Genomic DNA, 22093 nt, shown 5'->3' on the forward strand with positions numbered 1-22093 from the left:
CACTAGGTGTCCTACTCGAGCACCGTTTTATTGAAAGCTCCAGTGTTTCAACCACATCGTTTCACTTACTAAAAGCCGGGATTGACCATCACTAGTGAAAATTGTGAAATGGTTCAAGAGGTACGAATAATTTTGGAAGGTAATAATTTAGATTGTTCTTAAAATATAAAAACTATCACCACTAGATGGCAGTGTTTCACCAGGATAAGCTGGTGTCTTATTTTCCACATCTGCGGGTTATTGGTCCCTCAAACAGCATCTTAAACCGTGGCCTGAACACCCCGTAACCGATAAAATTTAATTAATTTTGTTTTTCAGACAAATCATTTTCAAAACTGTGCTTTAATTTTCACTAATGTTTCTAAATGATTGATCTGTAAAGTTGTCAAAAGACACGCATGTATATACATTGGTTAGCAACAAAATACCACATCACCATGATATTTATTTTTTTTTAGCAAACATACAGTAATCCAACGATAACACATGAAATTAATGCACTGAAAAATCAAACTTAATCTAAAAGAGTTTATAAGAACTTAAAAAATCTTTGACAATTGTAATGGGTCAATTTTAACTTCTACTACCAAATGTCTTGGAGAAAATATTTCAGAGGAATATAGAGGTAATTTCAACATGACACTTTATTTAGTAGAACAAATGCAAAATCTCAAACGTACAGCAGAGAGCAGGTCTGTCAAGTCAAATGTCACAGGCCTGATTAGAAGGAGACGAGGGAAAGATAAACAGCTGCATTTATATATTTTGAAAAAAAAAAAGAAAAAGAAAAAACAGTCAAATCATATATCAACACATCACACTGTTGGATAAAATGGTTTAAACACACACGGGCAATTCCTGCACCAAGAGCTACAGTAGATGGCTACAAAATGTTATAGGTTCATAAATATAATATAGTTTGAATACATTTTGCTTTAGAGCTAAATTCATAGCATTTATTTTGTATTTACAGAGTACATAGTATGAAAAATACCTTTCTGACCCCCAGTGCACAGCAGTTTGGTCTTTGATTTCAGGTTTTTAATGAGCTGGGAGGGAGATCTGTGAAGCTGGAAACTGAAAAGCATCAGACAGCAGAAAACGTGACATTCCACAGCGTGCTACACTTTAAGACAGTGGAAAAATATAGAGTCACACACTTAAATAATCACATTCAAATTAGTTCTACAATGGCAATGCTTCAAGTATATAAACTGACAACAGAAAAAATAAAAAATAAAAGTTATGCTACACCAAACAGTATTTCAGTTTTTTATGCCTCATGGCTTTTCTAAATGCTCCCGAGTCTGGTTAGAAAATGAATTATGATGCAGCATATGGTAGAAAAATGTAAAATGAGCTTTTTTGTTAAACAACAAAAAAATACCCCAAGCACATGATTTATAGTCCCTACAAATACAGACCAGTTTTCATTTTATTTTACAGGATTTAACAGTGCGAGACCTGCTCACACCTTCACCGAACGCTGCAGCAGCTCCGCTCACACAAACCACCACTAATGCTCACTTGGGGGGTGGAAGGCATGGTGAGGTTATTTTATACTACACCGTTATGAGATTAGTTGGGAATAAAATGCCAGTGTGAAACTCATCAGCACCATCCTCACCATCTACACACCGACACTCAGACCTACAGCAGACGTTGAAAAGCCTGTTTGGCTTTGCCTCATAGCAAAACCTGACTGCTGCCCGTCTCCTGGTGACTGTTTAATAGGGAATTAAGGCTTCAGATGTTTATAAAGTGCTCTGTATGACACTCAAATCCAGCTGAATGTAGTTTTATTTTATTTGTTGTCCTACAGTCATGTGCTACCACCATACAGCAGGTCTCACTCCGGTCCTACGCATTTACCTGCCGCTGGTTTTAACTCGTCTGTTGAGGTCTTAACAGAGAAGGCTTCATTTATTACCCAGCACTTATCTGAATCTAGAAAATAAAAAAAGAGACAATTACATCAGTCTATTAACTAATTGAGTGACATCATCAACGGTTTCACTTTGATTATAACTTTTTACAGATTATTGTTAGCACATAAGTTAGCTAAGATATTTGAAACGGCCTGATCACCGTAACATTTTTATTGGGATTTTAACGTGATGGACCAACACAAAGCAGCGCATAAATCGAGTAGGAAAAATGATGCATGATTTTCTATACTTTACAGATAGAAAGCAGGAAAGTGAAGTTTACAGCTCCCCTGGAGTCAATAACTCTGCGTATAATTGTATGCCTCGCTTTTCTAAGCCATCCTAAAAACCATGTATCGTTTTCGTTTTCCTTCATCATTTTGCACCAGCGTGTTTTGTCCAGTCTGATGACAAAAAGTGGAAAAGTTCATCTGCTACGAATACTTCAGCAAGGCAATGTTTGTAAACATCTTGGCACTTCCGCCTGAGAGTCATGTCACTACATTTCATGCCTCCCCGTTCGTTTTTATAAAATACTTTTCTTAAAAAAAAGAGAGAGAAATGCTAGCGAGTGAATGGTAGATGAACAGTGAGGCATGTTTTCACTTTTTTTTATATAGTTTAGAAAAGCAATCGTGTAGCTATTTTGTTCGAATGGAATGAGACCGTAACTATTGTTTATCACATATTTGAGAAGCAATAAATTACCCTCTGTAATATAACTGTTTTTATATCAGAATATACAAAATAGTTATTTAGAGATGTCTATATTCTGTAAAAAAGTAAATCTTGGGAGATTTATTAGGACCAAACGCGGCGTTTACTGGTATTAGATATTTCGACAAGTCAGTACCAGTGCACATTCATACAGAAACACTGGGTTACAAGTTTATACTGTTGAAATCAGACAGAACACAGGAAATTCTTCAGCTTTTTTCTTCTTTTTTTGAACTATACAGCTACACTTCAGTCTCATTCTGCTGAGGTTGCCTTGTTTTGCTTTGTCACTGAGGTCACGTTGTATCCACTTGTAACTTTTAATGGAGTCTAGATGAGGCTACAGTGTTTCTGCTGATACGTTGCATCGTGTGGTTTTCAGACCAGGGTACCTGGGTCCGCGCTCGGCTCTTTTGGGGTCGCCTCTTGCTTTTGTGGATCTGGAGTTTTCTGGTAGAGAGAAAACTCCATCGATCTGGAAGAAAAATACACACACACAAAAAAACACAAAAGAAGGAAACCCAAAAAAACACAAAAAGAAAACCCGAAAAAAGTAAAAAAAAAAAAAAAAAAAAGCATGTTGTTAAGGAGCTACATAGAGAAGCAGCGATCTCTAGTCTGGAACAAACTCCCGGAAAACTGCAAAACTGCTGAAACCCTGATTTCTTTTAAATCAAGACTAAAAATCCACCTGCTTAGCGTTAGTTTTGATTCATAATAACTGGAATGTTGATCATTATATATTATTTGATGTCCATTTGCTTCATCATTTTGATGATGTCATTTGACAAAATTAAATGTTTATTGCACATTCAAAATTATGATGCAAAGTACTTTGATATGTTTTGCTGCCACATTTGAGTGTTTTTGATCATGGGTCATGCATTATGTCTGTACATAATGCATGACCCATTTAGGATCATGCATTATGTACAGACTTTGACTAGGACACTTCAAAAATCATTGTTGTTTTGGGGAACAACTCAGAGACAGGTGTGTATGTGCCCTTCGATCAATGTCCTGTCGCGTGACCCGGCTGTACTCGAGCTAAAGGTCGCAAATTGCAAGCTAAACCTGTTTTTCAAAAGCAGTACCAGTCAAACAACAGAGAGGCTAAATGTTAGCTTAAGGCTGTAGGTGGGAGTTTTATGCTTAAAAATGCCCCCATAAAATCAGACGCAGTTGTAAAAGTGAAAGATGGATCCATTCATAGCGTGTAAGGTTAGAGTAGCATGACCGTCTTCTGCTGGACAACAGCTAAACAAATATGATCTATAAAAACAGGACGGTCAAAAAGAAAGATACGCACACAACATTCTCCTTTTGAGTAATTATCTCCCAAACAAGCAAAACCTGCTAACTCCAACTCATTAGGGTCTAGTCAGTAAAGTTTGTGTCTTCTGACAGTTACGACCTCCAGCCTCCTTTAAACAGGTGATTAAGTGTAAACTTTGTGAAGTCTGTTTATTTTTCCACAAGCACAGAAAAGTCGACAGGCATAAATCAGTCAGTGAAAGTCACAAATGTGCTACAGATTTACGACAAAACACTCACCGTTAAATTCACAGTGAGTTGTTACACACTAAGGTTCAAAAATGTTTAATTGAGCTAGAGATAGCATATGCATTTATTTCTACCATTTAAAACTTCACTAATGTAGTAAAAAGCTAAGCTTAATTCAAAAACACTACACAGTTTATATATGTTTAAATTTTTTTGTAAAAATGTTTATTACTCATATGATGAATTAAAAGTATGCACCTCCTACATTTGCCACCTCAATCTCACAGGACTACCAGCATTTTCTGCCACAAATGTCTGACAGAAGATTTATAGGAAAAATCTGAGAAGGTTAAGAGTTTTGTTTTTTTCCCACACACATTTCTGACTTCACAATGTAAAAATGTCCTAGTCTAAAAATCCTAAATTCTTGCCTTTTACCACTGGAAATTTTTTTTTCTTGCAAATTTACAACTTTTTAATGTCGGATTATCCAAGTTTATCCAAAACTTTTTTTTTTTATGTTTTTTGGTGTAAACGTACTCTGGCATTATTTTTTACGGTGGAGAATTAGAGCGATTGTAGATTAAAAGGAAAAAAAAGTCAGACATTGTGTTGATTCAGCACGACATAAATTCACATGATCCAGACATTTAATGCTTCTGCTGTTTAATTTGTCTTCTTCTTTTAGCAGTGCATTGTAGTCAGACAATGTGTTGAGTTTCCCTACAAACCACAAGCTAAATATTTTACAGCGTACTGTCTAAACTTACGGACAGTCTGGAGCATGGAGACCATTTTTTTTCAAAAACAAAATGTTGTTTTGATCTTTTCATTTTACATAAATATGTTTAAATTCTAGCTTTTGATATAGAATATTCCAGTCATGTGGAGACATTTGTGTACTGACCGTCCATGCAGAGGGTGACCATGGAAGCTTGCTGACTGGGGTATTTGAGGCCTTTGGAGGTTGGCCGTTTCCCCTTGAAGGGACTGGGCCTGGTGCACCAGAGGATGAGGGTGCGAGAGCCGAGAGATGCCCGCTTCATGGCCCTTTGAGGCAGAAGGGGGGTAGCCGAAGGCATTCCTCAAGTACCAGTCCCTCAGTCCCTCCAGGGCGAGTGCTTTATGTAGGCTTCTGGTCGAATCTTCTGGAGTGGGGAGAGAAAACTGTGGGGGCCTACGGCTGAAGGAGGGCCCAGTCAGCTCAGTCTGGTATGGGAGTAGGTTGGGGATGGAGGATGTGGTGGTGCCAGTGGCAGGAAGAGGAGACTCGTACGCCGAGAGCAAAATGCCGTCTTGTGAATGTTGCTGCAATGGAATGAAAGGCCCACAAGATTTGGTTCTGGTGACCTTGACCCTACGGAGCTCCGCCTGGGACCCTCTGAGGACCATGGGGCTGTAAGGACTTGCAGCACTGGGAAGGTTCACCTGGGAGTGGGAGAAGCCGTTGGCATGTGGAGGCACTGCAGCAGTAGAGGAACGAGGAGAGGACATGTCTTGCCAAATTCGGCCTGTGGACTGATACAACTGGTGCTGCACCTGCATCCTCTGCTGCTTCCCCCAGATGTAGTCCATCAGTAGTTCATTGTAGCCTCCACTGGCCCCTCTGCCGCCCACCGACAGACGCATTTTACTCTGCTCCACGGAGCAGTCGCCTTGGCTCTCTGGGCTGCCGAGCTGAATCTGCCGCAGTTTGCCGTCGGTCAGGGTCTCGGAGCTCTTGTACGGTCCTCCCCGCTGAGGCATGCCGTTTCTGGGTCCGGGCTCGTCCGACAGGCTGGAGCGATCCAGGAGGGCCTCGGAGCTGTTGCTGCGCCGCGCTCTGGAGCTGTAAGGACAGCTCCTGCGATCAGAAGACGAGCCCTCCTGAGCCAGGGGAATCATGTACGGCACATCCAGGCTGCCAGACCACTGCTTCAACCCATTACTGCCCGATGTGTCAGACCTGCAGGAGGATTAAACACAAGAACATAAAGTATCACAAAGACAACTGCAGATAAAGATCAGTGGACATTTTCTGTATTTTTAAAGTGAGACATAACATGGCAGCTAAATTTCAGCAGTACAGAACTACAAGTGCATCAAACCAAAAAATCTAAATATGAAAAATATGAAGAGCTGCTGTTTTGCATTTTGTGCTCCTCAACAAACAGTGTGACTGATTAAATGTCTTTGACTAGGGCTGTCCAAAATGTGGCTCTGGGGGCATTTGTGGCCTTTGAAATCATTTTGTTCGGCCTCTGATCACATGTTGAAAATGGTAAACAACTGATGACCAAGAAAAATGTGGAAATTGTTTTACTTTAAATAAAGCAACAGTCCGAAGCCATTTTTTCATGCTTCGTGATATAAATATTTCATAAAAATTTGGTTTATTGTTGAGCAGCCAAAATAAAAAATTTTTAAAAAATCACAATAAACTAATGTTTGCATTTTTAATTTAATGAATCTTGTGGCCCACTAGTAGTTTAGATTTGTCAGTTTTGACCCCCAGGAGAAAAAGTTTGGACACCACTGTGAGACAAAAGCCATAAGAGTCGTTGGGTACCTGACGTGAACGCTGATTGGAGCAGTTCGGGCCAACAACGGCGTCGCTGGAACACTTCTACCTTCAACATTAGAAGCACTTCTGGGTAAAGAGTGAGTTGGGCTGCAAAAGTCAACACAAAGTTTGTATAACTTACACAATAGAGATTGTATCCTGTATGTCTGTATAAGTGACAGAGGGACCAGGCTGGCAGCATACATCTGAACTCTTAGGCAGTTACCTCACAGAGCTTGTGACCGAGTTGCGACGCGTCCTCATTTCATAGTAAATCTCAACAGGAGAAAGTTTCCTGCTGATCCTGTGGTCGGGGCTTCCCACGGTGAGCCGGGGCTGAGACAGGGAGCGCTGGTCAGCAGCAACGCTGGGTGAAGAGTCTGTGAGGAGAAAAACAGCAGCAAATGGTGACCAACTGCAACATATACACCGATGAATGCCAACCATTTCTGGGGTATTTAGGAAGAAAAATATTCAAAGAAGAACATTTATTTACAGTCGACTCACCGTTGTCATGTGATGTTGAATCCGACATAGAGCTGGTACTTTCTGATATCACAGTGTCCTCTAAAAGACAGAGAGGAGTTCAGGTCATGGGCTGAATAAACATTACTCAGACAGCCCTAAATAATAATAATAATAATAATAATAATAATAAGTATTGCATTTATTTTAATCTCAGTATAAATGCAGCTGTTTCGACGCTTTTAGATTAGACTTTATTAATCGCTCAGGTTCCTCTGGGAAATCCAGTTTCCAGCAGCAGAAGAAACAGCTTAGCAAGAAACACAAGACAGCAAAATGTAATAAAAACACAAATGGAAATTAATTAATGTAATATTTTAAGAGAAATTAAAGAACAAACAGCCATATGAAGACCAATATCACAGTGCTCATCAATAACAGATAAAGGAAGTAGCCATAGACTGTAGAGGTAAATATGTTCCTGATATGCATGACTTGCAATAATATATCCTACCAAATAGTGCATCTAGGCATCCACTGCAATGCCACACAAACTGTGTATGTCAGAGGCGATTCAACATACTGTGCAGTTCTAGTTCAGATGTGAAGCATTTCACTGAGCTACAATGGCTTAGTCAAAGTCCACACCTAAATTCAACTGAGACTTTAAAGTTGATGTTAACAGACATTTCCCATCCAATCTGACTCAACTTGAGCTCAACAATAGGGAAAAGAAATTAAGCCTCTATGTGTGCAAATGAAGTGTCACGCTTTCTGATTTTTATTTGCACAACAACTGAATACTAAGTAACCTTCTTTACAATAATACATTACTTTGTGTTGGTCTATCACATCAAATTCAACAAATTGGTTTGTGGCTTGAATGTGAAAAGAGTAGAAATGCATGTGCATGGCATTTAATGTTTGTTTTCATTTGGAAGTAATAATGTCTTTCACCTGTATGACACCCCCTGTGGACTGTCCTCTTGCTGTTTAGGCCATTTCTGTCTGACTCAGAGTGTCTGCATAGAGCGCCAGTGAAGATCGCCTTCATCTGCTTTCTTTGGCCGGAGTCATCCTGAAGCCAGAAAACAGCCGTTCACATTATGATACAAGCACAAACAGAGATTCAGCTAATGCGTAAAGCACTATTGATATTCAGGGGGATGGCTCACCTCTGCCTTGGTGCTCGGCACCAGGCCAGCTCTGCGCTGCACAAGTGGGGGTTTCTCCCCGACCTCCAGAGGGAACGCACGCGGCAACTTCCCAGTCAGCTCCTTTTAGCAAAGACATTTAGCAAAGACTCTTTACTTGTCTGACAGATCCAACATCAGTTTACTGCACATAAATCCTATGAATGGCACTATGCACTAATACTGTATATAAACTCCCATCTGTTGTGTCAGGAATAAAATCCTGCAGAAGAGCAGAAACATCTGAGACGAGCCGCTCTGCCGCCTGAACCGTTTGAGTCCAAAAATAGACAAAGTGAGATGGAGTGACTCACTACACATCCAGCTGAAAATGAAGGGATGTGTTAAACAGCTGCAAAGAAAAGCTGAGGGCGCTGTGGCCTTATTAACATGTGCTGACAGGCTCTCAGGAGCAATTCATCTGCAGGCCATTGTGTTTGAGAAAACTGTGCGGCAAGTTGCTCCATGAGTCCGAGCTCAACGGTGGTCAAAGAGAACACCTCTTCTCAGTCACATGGAAGAATTAGGTTGCTCTGTTAAATACTCTGTCATTAAGAAATGTTTACAGGCATCAATCTCATTTTTATGTCTGTGAAAAAGTTATTTTATTGTATTTAATAGCTTTTTAAAAAAAGAGAAAAGTGTTAGGACAGTCTACCCATTGAGAACCTGTTTTACCCGGTTTTGTCACAATAACTAATTTTGGAAAACAATAAACTGTCCCAGAAATTATTGCGATAAATGATAATATAGTTATTTTGAGACCATTTTCAACTAATATAAAAATGCAAGAGCCCCCTCTCAAAGATCCATAAACTTTAATTTCCATTTAACACTGGAACTGAGAGACATTTTAAGTATCCAAAACAAATAAACGAAACAACCTAAACAATAAATAAAGTGGATTGTGCCATCTCAACAAAACACAAATTCCCTTCAGAACTTATATTAGGCTCAGACAGAAAAAACAGGAAAATCTGCCAAAAAAAGTGCAAACTAACCTCTTTGTACTGATTGTCAAATGTTTGCAGCATTTTCCAAAATGCTGACTTTTCAGTAATATTAAAGGACAGTATCTCTAACTACATGAACAAGCATGCAAATGGATATTATCACACTCATTTTAATCTCTCATGCAATTAATTGACTTATCACTTATTGTGACAGGCTTATGTGTAACCATCTATCAATTTCTGACACCTCTCCTCACTTTCAGCTTTGAGATGGGTTTCTAGGATTCTGGACGGTGAGCTGATCATAATCCCTCTTAAGTCATTGCTCTACAATAAACACAATTATCAATTCCTTTCACATTATACAAACCGAGCTGAAGGACCACAGGCGTTGTGCTCTTTCAGATTATGCACCTGGTGCACTAACCTGGTAGGACCGGTGTGTGTTACTCCAAAAAGCTTCTTCAGTTCTGAACGTAGTCGGAAGTAACGGCCTCATACATACGTTGTAGTCAGAACAAATGCACTATTGTTTAGTCGATTCCTTGTAAAGTGTTGCTATGGTGAAATGAACCAGTCATATCTGGTCACTATGTATGTTTGTCTCTGTCTGGAGAGCGACTGGTTTGCATTATGGCCTACACACACACACACACACACACACACACACACACACACACACACACACACACACACACACACACACACACACACACCTCCCTGAAAATGCTCAGTGACGATGTTACTAGTCATGTACCTGAGCCGACATGCTAACGTTTCATTTCAGCCGTTACTAGTGGAAGTAACAGTGGAGATGTGTCATAATTCATTTTGCAGAAAATGTTAAAATGCCTCCAGTTTTAATTGTTTGGTTATATTAGTTTTCTTGTAAAAGCTGATAATATCCACATGTCCAAGAAAGAAATAGGCTATAATAGGTTTTTTTCACATGGTTAAAGGGAATATGTTTTTTTTTATCCTGACCTTCATTTGGTACGTCTGAAAGCAGAAATGAAAGTCACTCACTGCTTCCTGCAAACACACTTGTTTAAGCTCTCCCACTCTGGCATTGAGGAGAGCCTCCAGGGTCTGCTTCCTCTCCTGCAGAGCTGCAATCCTCTCAGCCTGCAGTTTGCTGTCCTGGCAGCCTTGAACATCTGCAGGCCACAACACATGTAAAGCATCTTTAGATAGCAAACAACAGCAGCTTCACATTTGGAGCAAATGACTCAGGTTTACACGTACAGTAGCTACAAAAAGAACCTGGTGCAACGAGTGTTTTTCCCATCATATCACTGTCTCTCTTTTTTTGTTCTTTTTTGCACCATTTTGTTCTCAGATTTCTACTTTTCTGATTAAAGTATCTTGCAGCTGCAATGACACTGTGTGCACAAAAGCTGTTCACACAAGCAGATGTTTTTTCAGCTGACTGGTCCCATGAGAAAACTCGTCAAAAGAAAAAAAACAAAAAAAAAACAAACAAACAACAAGCTACTAAATAAATTTCTCAGGCCATTTCAAGCTTGTCCAGACATGATGGGCTGTTTTTCCTCTTTGTTTTCTTACACAGTGAGACGACTCTGCTACTCACCAGGAGTCCCCAAACCCATGGATGTTATCAGATGTCCTTTGACCTCCATGCAACGTAACTTTGAGGACACAACTCACTCTCCCAGCAACGCCCTTACCTGGATGAAGTCGGATTAGAGGTCATTTGCATCTGAAAGGCATGGATAGAAATGTTTGCAAGAGTTTCAATCTTTCCTTCCGTCTGACCTTGCAGCCATCTGTGGTGTTGAGGTGTGGAGGGAGCAGCATTTTTTTCTCCAAATTAGCAGTAGATAAACATGGGCGCGGTCTGAATCGTGGGAGACACACAGGGAGGCGCAGCGCCTCGGCTCAGATGGATAGCCTCAAATTCTGAGAGAGATAAAAGAAGAAGTGCACATTAATGTTATTATATTACTATGTTAGAATAAATATGGCACCGTTCTCTGCAGCTTTAGGTTTACGAAAAATAGGAATTTAAAAGTAAATCAAACCACATAGTGCAAGTAAAAAGGATAAAGGAAACTAGTGGTTAGAGTTGCAACAATTCACCGATACACTAACTTTAGATACCGCTGCAATGCCTTGCAAATATAAAATGTTTCACACTTTGTCACATTGCAACCACAAACTCTTTAGTATTTTATTGGGATTTTATTAAATAAAATAACACAAGGTAGGGCACAATTGTAAAGTTGTAACATCAAAGTGTTTTTTTTTTTTTTATAAAACATGGGAATATTTAAATTGCACATTTATTAAAGTACAGACACAACAACTTTAGGCTTGTTTCGTTACACTTACAATGGGCTTACTTGCTGAATTAAAGGGGTTGAAAAAATTCATCCCACACTTTAAATGTATAAAGAATGAAGCGTTACTTTGTGCTGGCCGGTCATATTAAATCCACATAGAAACATCTGCGATTCCACACTGAACCAGTTTTGAGTCTGGTTTTAACATGCGTGTAAGAGATTCTGAAAGACTGACTCTAAAATTAGCACTCGACTACAATTAGCAACTAATTAATTTGCAAAAAATGGGAAATGAGACAGGGTAAGTAACATCAATAATGTATGGACTGAATTAGAGGAGGAGAAATTTATTCTCTTGGTAGTTTGTCCATGTCTTGATTAAAACAAAGTGAGGAGAAGAACAAGAGGAACGAAACCAAAAGGACTGACACCTGGTTGGTGGGATCAGTAACAAAAGTAGGAAATCAATGAGTATTATTTTATCTCCTCCTCTCTTGAATTCCAACTCAAAATTTCTGATTTTCCACCACTGAGACAAATAATTCTGAAAATACTTCAATTAAGAAATTCACTCAAACCTTTGAAAAGTATTGTTTTCACTGAACCGAGGCAGATATTGTTTTGTTTCCATGTAGTATATGTGCCAAATGCACAAAGCTTCATCTCTAATATCCAACAGAGACCTGATATCCAAAAATAGTGACAGTGTTTTCTGCCAAAACCCCCTTACTCATCACTGCTCGCAGATCACTGCCATAAACAATCGCCCTTCTGTCTCTTTGCCAGTTGCTTAAATCATAAAACGACTTCTGTCAGCCCACAAATCCACACGGAGGGCTCTTAAGGCCTGGCGCACAATCGCCGTGGCTGAGGCCGCTTCAGCCGGCGCTGCGTCTTTGAAACAGAAACATTTATCTACCGGTTAGTTAGAGCAGCCGCTTTCGAAGCTCTGCTCGCAATCAACCGGCTACTTCCTCTTTTTCTATGAAGACGGACACTAGATGCTTCAAAAGTTTGTGTTGGCTTCTTTCCTGAAAGTGAACTGGTAGCCAGAGTATGTGTGAAAGCCTCCGCCCCCCTCCACCAAGGCATGCCTGACCTCCCTTTGACAGACAAGTGGGAGCCTTTCACAAAAAACATGTGGCAGACTTACGACTGCCGCCCGGACAAAAGCTCATCACATGAATCCCGTTAGACCGAGTGGAGTCTATGATGATCGGATTTTCACTGCTAATCTACTGGAGTGGGAGGAAGTTTTTTTTTGTTGTTGTTTTTTTTTTTACCTGAGATAAACAATACGCCGTCACATCTGTTATCTGATGGGCAGCCAAGTGGAGAAACCACAGAAAGAAGCGCTTGAGAAAACAAGAGGGAAACATTTGGTATTCATCTAGGCAGCTGAACGCGGGAGCCAAAAGGTTGCCATGCCTCTTAAGAATTGCTCTGTTGTGCCACAGAAACATTTGCTCAGACATTTGGTGCCTTTCTCAATAAAGATGTTCCCACCATCTTGACCAAAAACAAATATTTCACTCTCGCAGCTCTGCTTGTGTTCTTTTAATCCTTTGACATACAAAGAAAAAAAAAAAAACACCACCACATTGTTCCTGTTGGTAAATGTAAATTCAGGAGTATAATTTTCACTTTAACTTTACAGTTTATGTTCACCAGATCTGCTGGCTGACGGTGGATGATTTTAACAAGGTTTCATAAGTAAATATCGTACAGCTTTTTCCACTTTGAGGCAACATACGACTACTAAATCGATTTTGTGGAGATTTTATGTGACAGATCAACACAAACTAGTTGGGAAGTGGAAGGAAAACGATTTATGTTTAAAAAAATTAATTACTTATGAAGGAATCTTTTTGGTGTCAGTTAGGTAAAAACAAGTGGTTGTGCTTTATCTAGAAGTATAATAGCAAATAACACAAATGTTTGACACTTTCCTTTGTGAAAGAACACTGAAATATATTATTTTCCTTTCAGTACACAATTACTTATTATATAAGGTCTGTGACAGAATGTTGGGTTTTACATTAAGAGGAGACATAAGATTTTTAAAAAACAGACTGCCCCACAAGAAAAAAGATAGAAATGTGTGTGTTTGTGGAGTGGATTTATGGAACGGGTTAAATGCTGGGTTGAAACAATAGAAAGACATAACTCAGTTTAAAATAAGCTATAAAAAGTCACTTTAAATGCTTCTATGTTGGAGAATGTAAACTGGCAGTAGTAAAAGACTCAGTTCTCATAAGAATGTTTTTGGTGGATCTGGGTTTGACTGGAAGAAATGGACTGGGTGTGTTATCTCTCTGTTGTAAAAGAAATTGTTCTGGGTTTCTTACTTAATATTGTTCTTTATTTTATACATGCAAATATTTGTATGTATACTTACTTACTTACACTATATAAGTATAAGTAAGTAAGTATCCTGTCTGGACATCTGGGTTGCTAGATAAGTATAAGTAAGTATTCTCTGGACTTTCTAAGTGTGCTCTAAATTTGTAAAAGTAATGAGTACTCCACAGTTTCTAAGTAATAAAAACACCCTAAATGTTCATGTTCTGGAAGAATTTTTTTCTGGATTCTAAGTTCATTCTAATTCCTTTTCTGGGTTACAATAATAGGAGTCTCTGTATGTAAATAGAAAATACTCTACAGTTTCTAAAAAAAATAAGCTAAAGAGTGACTAATAAACTAATAAACTGAGTCTCTGGATTCCAAGTTTGTTCTAATTCCTTCTCTGGGTTAAAAGTGAGTACTCCACAGTTTCTAACAAAATAAAATAAAAAGTGGAAAGGACACATTAGGGCAGATGGCAACATTCAGACAAAACAAAGGGCAAAACAAATACATTAGTGAAGGCGGTGACGTCAAAGGGCCATGAAACCACGTTGCTCAGCCTCCTGGCAGAAGTCTGATAAAGATGTTGTTACCTAGAAATGTCCTTGGGAGAGCTCAGCTCCACAGCCACATGGATAACAGGGGGGGTGAGGTGGGAAGGAGCGTTATGTTTGCATAACTGTGAAACAGTTCAAAAGGTCTGACAACTTCTTCATGGTGGTATTCATCTCATGAGGACAACATCGTCAACGCTGGTTGTCCGTCCAGCAAAACAAGCTTTTTTATTCCAACTGAGCTCCTGGTTTCTCTAATTAAATTATTGGAGTCTGTATGGCTCTGGTGTGCGTAACGAGTATCAGATGAGATAAGTTGGCTTTGAACAATACAGTCAGTGTTTGCTACACTTCAGTGTGTAATTATAATAGCCTGGTTGTAGCTCAGCGTTGTGCGTTTATGAGGTTTTGGAGAAGGGGTTGTTTGCACACAAAAAACAGGCCGAACAAAGAGGACAACCAGGTTTAAACCTTTGATCATTACGGCGTCTAAAGTACAGGGCACCTGACTGCTAAATGTTCAAAAACATCTGGTTTGCAGATGTGGGCAGGTACAAAGGAAGCAGATTCCAGAGGGATGCTGGTGGGACAGTGGAGAATCAGATAAAGACTTGGAGAGCAGCATCAAAGAAAGGATTACATTAAGGCATCAACTGAAGAGGCCCGAGCATCAGATCATCAAACGCATGTTGACTTTGCATGTGTAGAGCTTTAGATGGCACCCAGGAGGCCATGTTAGCTAAACATGGGTTGAGAACTGCCCTGGTACAGATCACAACACTGGAGAGGCCTGAACGTCGCATCTTCATCTTCGGACTAATACACAAGAGATTATAACGTTCACAGTAAGATTAACTCTTCAACTCGTACGGATTTATACGCAGCTTTTATCCCTACATGATTCCAATCGTTCTGTTTCGCTGCTTTGTGTTTTCATCTCACTCTCGTTTTATTTATAGAGCACGTTTCATATGGTCAAGTGCTTCCCGACAACAATCAGCAATCACATCACAAAATACCAACCAGGAAGTAAAATTATAAGGCGACTAGAATAGAAAGTGTCATTAACTGAGGGGACAGAATCGTAATCAAACGGGAAAGTACCAGAAACAGAAATAATTATAAAAACACCACAATTTTCAGACCTTAAGGTCTTGTGTTTAGCTAAACAAGAAATAAAGATAAAAACAAAAAATTACATTTATTAAAGTTGCAGTGTAGTGTCTATTCTCAGTCATTACATGACAGTCATAAGTTGTTTCTTGAAGACTTCTCCTCTCATCCAAAAAATGCAAAAGAAAACAAGATGTCTGAAAATCTGAAATAAAAAAGTTAATAAAGGTGGAAAATATAAAGATGAATCAATAAATTAGCTAACAAATCATATATTATGCAAATAAAAATCAGCCCTGTATACACTGAATGCATCAGAACTGAGAACTCACTCATTTCTGTCTATAAATCTATCAATAGATGTTTTCAATTTAGATAAAATATTCATGTGGTCTGGGGCACAAAAATTATTTTCTTTACTACCGCTATCATTAAACATTGTGCATTTCTATGTGTTCTAGTCCAAAGGAAAAAACTGTATATTTGTGAAGACGTCCAGAAATCCGCATCAGTTATTGGTGAATCAAAAGTGACTGAAACTTCAGTCTTTCTCCAGAACAAAACATAAAACATATTTAGCTGAGTATCCTATTTATTAACACGTTACACACTGTAGGAAGTCCGTTTTCCTTCCTACAGCAGGCGTCTTACAATCCGTAGTAATCAAAACACTCACAGCTTGTATGTTTTAAATTCTTCACCTTCCTGAGATCATAACCGGTCGTGTGGTGCCACTATTAGTAATTCATTGCTGAAGAGTCTGACCTCCAAGAAATCCACGTTTTTACAACAGTAACTCATTATGTTTGCTGAGCAGCTGACGCATAAAGGAGCAGCTGGACGCGTTCGTCCAGCTTGTCGTGGACAGGTGAGGCCGACACCCGCATGTTGACTATTGTTGGTGTTGACGCAGCTGCTGCTGTTGTCAACTTACACATGGTACCTGCCCCCCCAACCCTGCCGCCCGCCTCGGGGCCGGGCTACAAATCGGCACCTCCAGTTGGATTAGAGCGAGGATCACAGCTTAGAGTTTTAGAGTGTGTCTCTTTAAAATAACCATGACAAAGATTGCAGATCTGAACAGCATACAGCTGTAGCTGAGTCTCCATTACAAATGTGAGCAAATCTTTGTCTGTTTTCTGCTGATGTAGAAAAAAAACATAAAAAATTCCCAATGAAAGTAAAATCACATGTGAATAAGCTTGTTCACGCGATAAGTCGTTACAAATCATGTCAGGGACGGATGTAAACATTTTTATTATAATTCAGCCAGGGCCCTGGCATCATAATCTATCAGCCATCAGAGGAGACATCTGTGTCTTATTGGAGCGACAAGCCGCCTGGGAACAGCTATGAATGCTGAGGTTTGGGGAAGTCAGCGATTTTACAGAAGAGCTATGGATTCACCATGTGTGAGTGACTGGGCCTGTCACAATAAACAATAAATTAATTAATCGCATGATAAATTAAAAGAGACAATAATTTTCATTTTCTTGATTTATTGTTTCTCTTTTCTCTCTCATTTTACCAAAAACTTCATGATAAAAGTCTTCAGTCTGGTGTTTTGATCTCAACTAAACCTTTTTTTTTTTGAAGGATAATTTTATTTCCAGAGTCTTCATAATTCATTTCATTTGTTGTTTTTTTGTTTTATTTATTTATTTTACATATTCCAAATATCTTCCAGTTCCAGTGTCTAAATGTTCATTAGAATTTAAAGTTTACTGATCTTTGAGAATGTGTTTCATTTCATGCAATTATTACTATTATGTTACTTGAAAATGTTTTCAAAACAACAATGTTATTGTTTATCACAATAAGTTCTGGGAAAATTTATCGTCCAGCAAAATTGTTATGACAGGCCTGTGAGCAACACAAAACTTTTTATGAAGTATGAGACGCTGTGAGAGCTCTGGTGGAGCCAGCTGCACATTCTGCAAAAAAAAACCCAAACCATCATCCTTCAACTACTTCCTGTCTTCTTTGTCGTTTTCACCAGTAGTAACATCCGGTTGTTGACCATGAGACGCGTGTGATGTGAAAAAAGTGTTTTCATACAGATGGAAAACCACTTCATCCTGACCATAATAACTTTTTTTAATCTAAAAACTTGATTTTTTTTTTTTTTTTTGTCGTATTAAGCCAGTTTATTTTTGTAATTTCAAGTTGCACAATTTTATCTTTAATGGAAACCCAGTTACAGACTTGCACTCCGTGTGTCGTCTGTCCTCTGAACCTCTCTCTGTGTGACTGCGGTCGGCTCAGTCAGTGTGGAGGTTTTACCCCCACCTGAGCAACCCCAACCAAAGGAACTGTGCGAAAGTTTACAGGAGGTCAGGTGACCCCCACCGACCCCTGATTACGAAGTAATCTCCAGCTGTGCGATCTGTATCCACTATATACTGATCCATAAACACACAAGGCAGCACAAAGGAGGCTCACACTGACCAATCACGTCGGTGTATTATCCCCCCTTCACTGGCCTTGAGTCACCTTTGCTCCTACCACGGGCAAAACGTAGACCTGCTGATTGCGATCCACCTGGAGTCTGCTGTGATAGGCTGGGGGGAGAGAAGGGGAGTAGCAATAAAGAAAGGAATGTGCTTCTGTAGTCCAAGAGAATTATTTCCATACGTTGCCCCCCCTCTGCTCTACACACCTGGAGGGACTCCTGCATGTACTCCAAAGAGTGTTTCTACTCTCTGTAATCCGCTTTGTTGATTTTGGAAGCAGCTCAGCGCTTTTGTTTCAGTCAGATTTATGAAGGCAGCCCCAGCCCTGCAGTCAGAGGCTTTACTTACACGCACATACAGTAGCTTCTCTGATCTGATTTCATTTTCCCCTTTTGTGCTTCTTTTTTTGTGGTTATGCGATTTAAAGACAAAGTGGGTTATCTTGTAGCTAACAAGACCACCACTTGATAAGGTCTGGGACTTGATTCCTCCCCAAGGGTGTTTTCATGTTAAATCTGTGCAGATGTTTGAGTAGATCCATGTCAAGAAAGCGCAGAGGACTTTTACTAAACCAGTTGCTATGGTTATAGAATTTTTTTTAAAACAGATAAGAAGAGCAGAAATAAAAACAGATAAAAATGACTAACAGGATAAAAAAAACCCCGTCTGTGATACAACTGGATGTGCACCCAGGGCCGGATTTACATTGATGTGGAGCCCTGGGCTGGAAATTGTTTTGGTTCCCTAAATAATGCTAATGCTAATTATGCTAATTACAGTACATTAATATGCCCTATATATAACCACATCTGAACTGATGATACCAACTGATTAGGTTTAATGCATCCCTTGTTGTTTCCCCTTCCAAAAAAAAAAAAACTATAATTTTTCAAATACTTTGGTATTATTTATATGCAGAAAAATCCCAAGATATTATTACAACTCACCTGGTATTAGCCTATTACTCATATAATAGCACAATGTTTGCAAAACATGTATTCATAAAAATATAATAATTTGTGGGCACCCCAAATAAACTGTAGCCCTGGGATACCGCCACTTTAAGCCTTTGCTAAGGTCCAGGCCAGGTTGCACCAAGAAATCACTAAATACACCAATGTAAGCAGCACCAAACTGCTCTGACAACACTCTTCTATGTTGAAGTTGTTACAGAGGGAAGACCCATTTCCCTGTTTTCAGAACAAATGAGATGTTTAATATGAAATCACAAGAAGCTCAAGAGCTTATAGAGAAAAAACAATTTTTCCTTCACGCAGCACAGAGACTTTTATAGACTACAGTAAAAATGTATAAAAGATAAAGCTGCTCTCCTTTATCCCTTTGATGACTTCAATTCTATCAGGAAATTCAGGGAAGCAATAGTTTATAATGCTACAGGGCATGAACCATTATTTTTGAAGGAATAAAGCTGAGTACTTATCCTGCTACATACTGAACCGTGCAATATAAGCAGTTTTGTTTATTTATTTTTTTTTAACTTATTATTTTGTACAGCCTCGTCTCACCCAGACAGTGTTTGCGTCAGTGGCGCTGATGGCTTTGGCTCTGTAATACTGGCTTGTAACGTAACAGTTTTATTAACGTGTAACGTAACATATAAATTAGATCCATTTTCAATTCATCCAGAAAGCAGAACTAAAGATTTTTGGTTTTAGTTATAGTTTTTCAAGATTGGCATACATCAGAATCAGGCCAAAATCTGATAGAGGAACAAAATCTCTGATTAGCACAGATATGACTAATAATTCACTCTCTCAGTTGAATTTCACATTTAAAAACACATGCAGGGAGTGCTAAAGTGAAGTGACATGACTTCACATTTGAGGTGATCTAGCAAAAATACAAACCAAATGTTGTATGTCCAGACAAATTATTTCATTTGAAATAGCTTAGACATTTGAGTAATGAGATTATGTGTCTAAGATACTTAATGTATCTAAAATAACATACACTGAATTTTGCAGACTGTAGTTTTTGATCATGAATCAAATAATCAGACTTGGTTTGTTCTTGAAAACATGGAGGAACCATTTGTTTACAGAAAGGTAAACCAAGCACTTAAAAAATGACATAAGTTTCAACTGTCTACCATTGCAAAACAACTAATATCATAAATGTACTAAAGATGGACCTAAACAAGATTCCACAGATGTTTACCAGAAAACAGAGGCGATAATCCCCCTTCAGCTCAAAATAAAACCATATCCAAGTTCTGAAAACAATGACAAAACAAAACATGGGGGTAAGTAGATGACCCTGGAGGCACTGACTGACCAACAACTTCTTCTGGATTAGCTTTTTCCACATCCCCACAGGCCTTCTGGTTCAGGAATCTGTTAATAATAGGGCTTAACGAGTCTGCATGGGAACAGGCAGCGCTCATGTAGGTAGAAACAGCGAAACAAGTGAGAGACAGCCGTATCAGGATCCTGCCTGAGAATGCAGCAACAGGGAGAAGTTGTATTCCCAGAAAGCCTGACACAGATTGGTACTCCTTCATGGCACCTGATTATATTCATGTATATATACGGTCCGCGCATTTCCCGCTTTCAATATATTGGTGCCACATAAAAACAGTGCGCTTGCTTGCACCCAGATGAAAAATATTTGGCCTTATTCCATGCAGTCCTTGCATTTATTGCGCAGACGTGTCGTTCAGCAAACAGCATGCTCCCTCATTAAAGCCCGGCTTGTCAGGCTGCAGCTACCCCGCATTGAGACAGCAACACCGGCTCTTAATGAGCCACCCAGGACTAATTCATTCAAGCAGTAACATTTCGCAGGTGTGTCTTTAGGCTGGTCTAAAAACAGGACCTCTGCTTATTTTTTATTTATCTATTTTTTTAACCCCATAAATACTTCTGTTGACGTCGACTTAAATGTTAATGTAACATATAAAAGCAGTGCTGACGAAGATACCCTGGTCCGCCCAGTCAGGATGAGAGAGACATCTTGGAGCTTACCAGGGAGCATGACCGATGCCTTCGAAGGTCTTCGTGGTCCTCTGTAGCAAAACCCAGCAGGGCAAAAACATTCCTGTGGCAGACTAAAAGACAAAAAAAAAAAAAAACCCTTCGGTAAAAAAGCTACAATTAGCAAAAAGGTGTGGAAAATCGTCGCACGCGATTTAAAAATAAAAAGCCCTCCGTTCACGGTGACTCCGCGTGCCAATTGTAATTCACCAGCAGCCTCGCGACCTCCGCTGCGTCGGAGCCGCGCGCATCTCAGTCAGCAGAGTCTCTTTTCCGCGAGAAGAAAGCTCCCCCTTCTCCACCGACCGAAGAGCCGCTGTTTTTCACGGCCAGCTGAGACGCTACTGTCACAACACGGAGGCCCCTCCCAGATGTTTCATGCCTCCCAGTGTGCGCCAGTGATACTAATGTCATCCAGTTGTTATTAAGCGGAGTGGCATGAAACGGAAAAGCAGTAAAAGCTAACTGAAGTGATTTTCCACCTTTCCTTTCTTAGTTCAGGTAAGATTAAATGTGTATTAAACTTACATGCATTGTTGCTAGAAATAGTCATTAAATATTCTAAAAGTGAAATTGTATTTGTATGTGTGTACATACACCGAATATATATTTTAGTTCAGAGAAGATGAATGAAATTCACTTGAATCAACACAGAATAGTCTTCAGTGTATTGCGATTGTTTTGTTAAGCTATTGCTTTGTCATGAGACAGTATAAGGTGGTCAGCATGGCCACTGCAGACAAATAGGTTTTCTGGAATGGGAAGTTGTTTCTCTGCCATTACAAGAAGATGATTGGTGGCATTAAGCCCCATCCTCCTGGCTCTGATTGGTTGGTTTTGACAGGGAGCGGTACATTTCTTCAGAATCTATTTCTTCAGAATCGTGAAGGAGCCATATCCTTTCACAGATTTTCTGACTTTTACCTTTACATGGTTTTAACAAGCAAGAAAAAAAAAACTAGATTTTTAATAAGTTACATAACCCAAGAAGAAGCAGCTAATTGATTGCACAAAATGCAAGGCAATCCTG

At 39.4% G+C, this 22093-nt stretch overlaps 1 protein-coding gene across 2 annotated transcripts; it reads right to left on the reverse strand.

Moving 5' to 3' along the window:
• Window positions 1-625: 625 nt before the first annotated feature.
• ccdc120b (coiled-coil domain containing 120b) lies at window positions 626-21432 on the reverse strand. 2 transcript variants are annotated; one of them, XM_007565618.2, is made up of 12 exons: window positions 21055-21432; window positions 11078-11221; window positions 10893-10989; window positions 10328-10458; window positions 8331-8432; window positions 8113-8233; window positions 7198-7257; window positions 6917-7070; window positions 6697-6798; window positions 5056-6093; window positions 3038-3120; window positions 626-1947 (listed from the first exon to the last, which is right to left on the reverse strand). In XM_007565618.2, the coding sequence occupies exons 3-12, from the start codon at window positions 10939-10941 to the stop codon at window positions 1850-1852; spliced, it is 1938 nt and encodes a 645-aa protein (XP_007565680.1). In that variant the 5' UTR covers window positions 10942-10989; window positions 11078-11221; window positions 21055-21432; the 3' UTR covers window positions 626-1849. The 2 variants fall into 2 exon arrangements, with proteins under 2 accessions (XP_007565680.1, XP_016533830.1); XM_016678344.1 differs by having other exon boundaries at window positions 627-3120; window positions 21055-21137; window positions 21274-21431.
• Between the last annotated feature and the right edge of the window lie 661 nt (window positions 21433-22093).

The sequence above is a fragment of the Poecilia formosa genome, unplaced genomic scaffold (assembly GCF_000485575.1).
Source record: "Poecilia formosa unplaced genomic scaffold, Poecilia_formosa-5.1.2 Scaffold180, whole genome shotgun sequence".
NCBI classification, from domain to species: domain Eukaryota; kingdom Metazoa; phylum Chordata; class Actinopteri; order Cyprinodontiformes; family Poeciliidae; genus Poecilia; species Poecilia formosa.

Bases quoted from the DNA above. Each gene is read 5' to 3' on its own strand.
- ccdc120b (XM_007565618.2), bottom strand. From the start codon at position 10,941: ATGGAGGTCAAAGGACATCTGATAACATCCATGGGTTTGGGGACTCCT. The intron at 3,121-5,055 runs GTCAGTACACAA...TTTTTCTTCCAG, and splicing joins GGTCACCCTCTGCATGGACG to ATCGATGGAGTTTTCTCTCT. The intron at 1,948-3,037 runs GTACCCTGGTCT...TTTATTTTCTAG, and splicing joins AGAGCCGAGCGCGGACCCAG to ATTCAGATAAGTGCTGGGTA.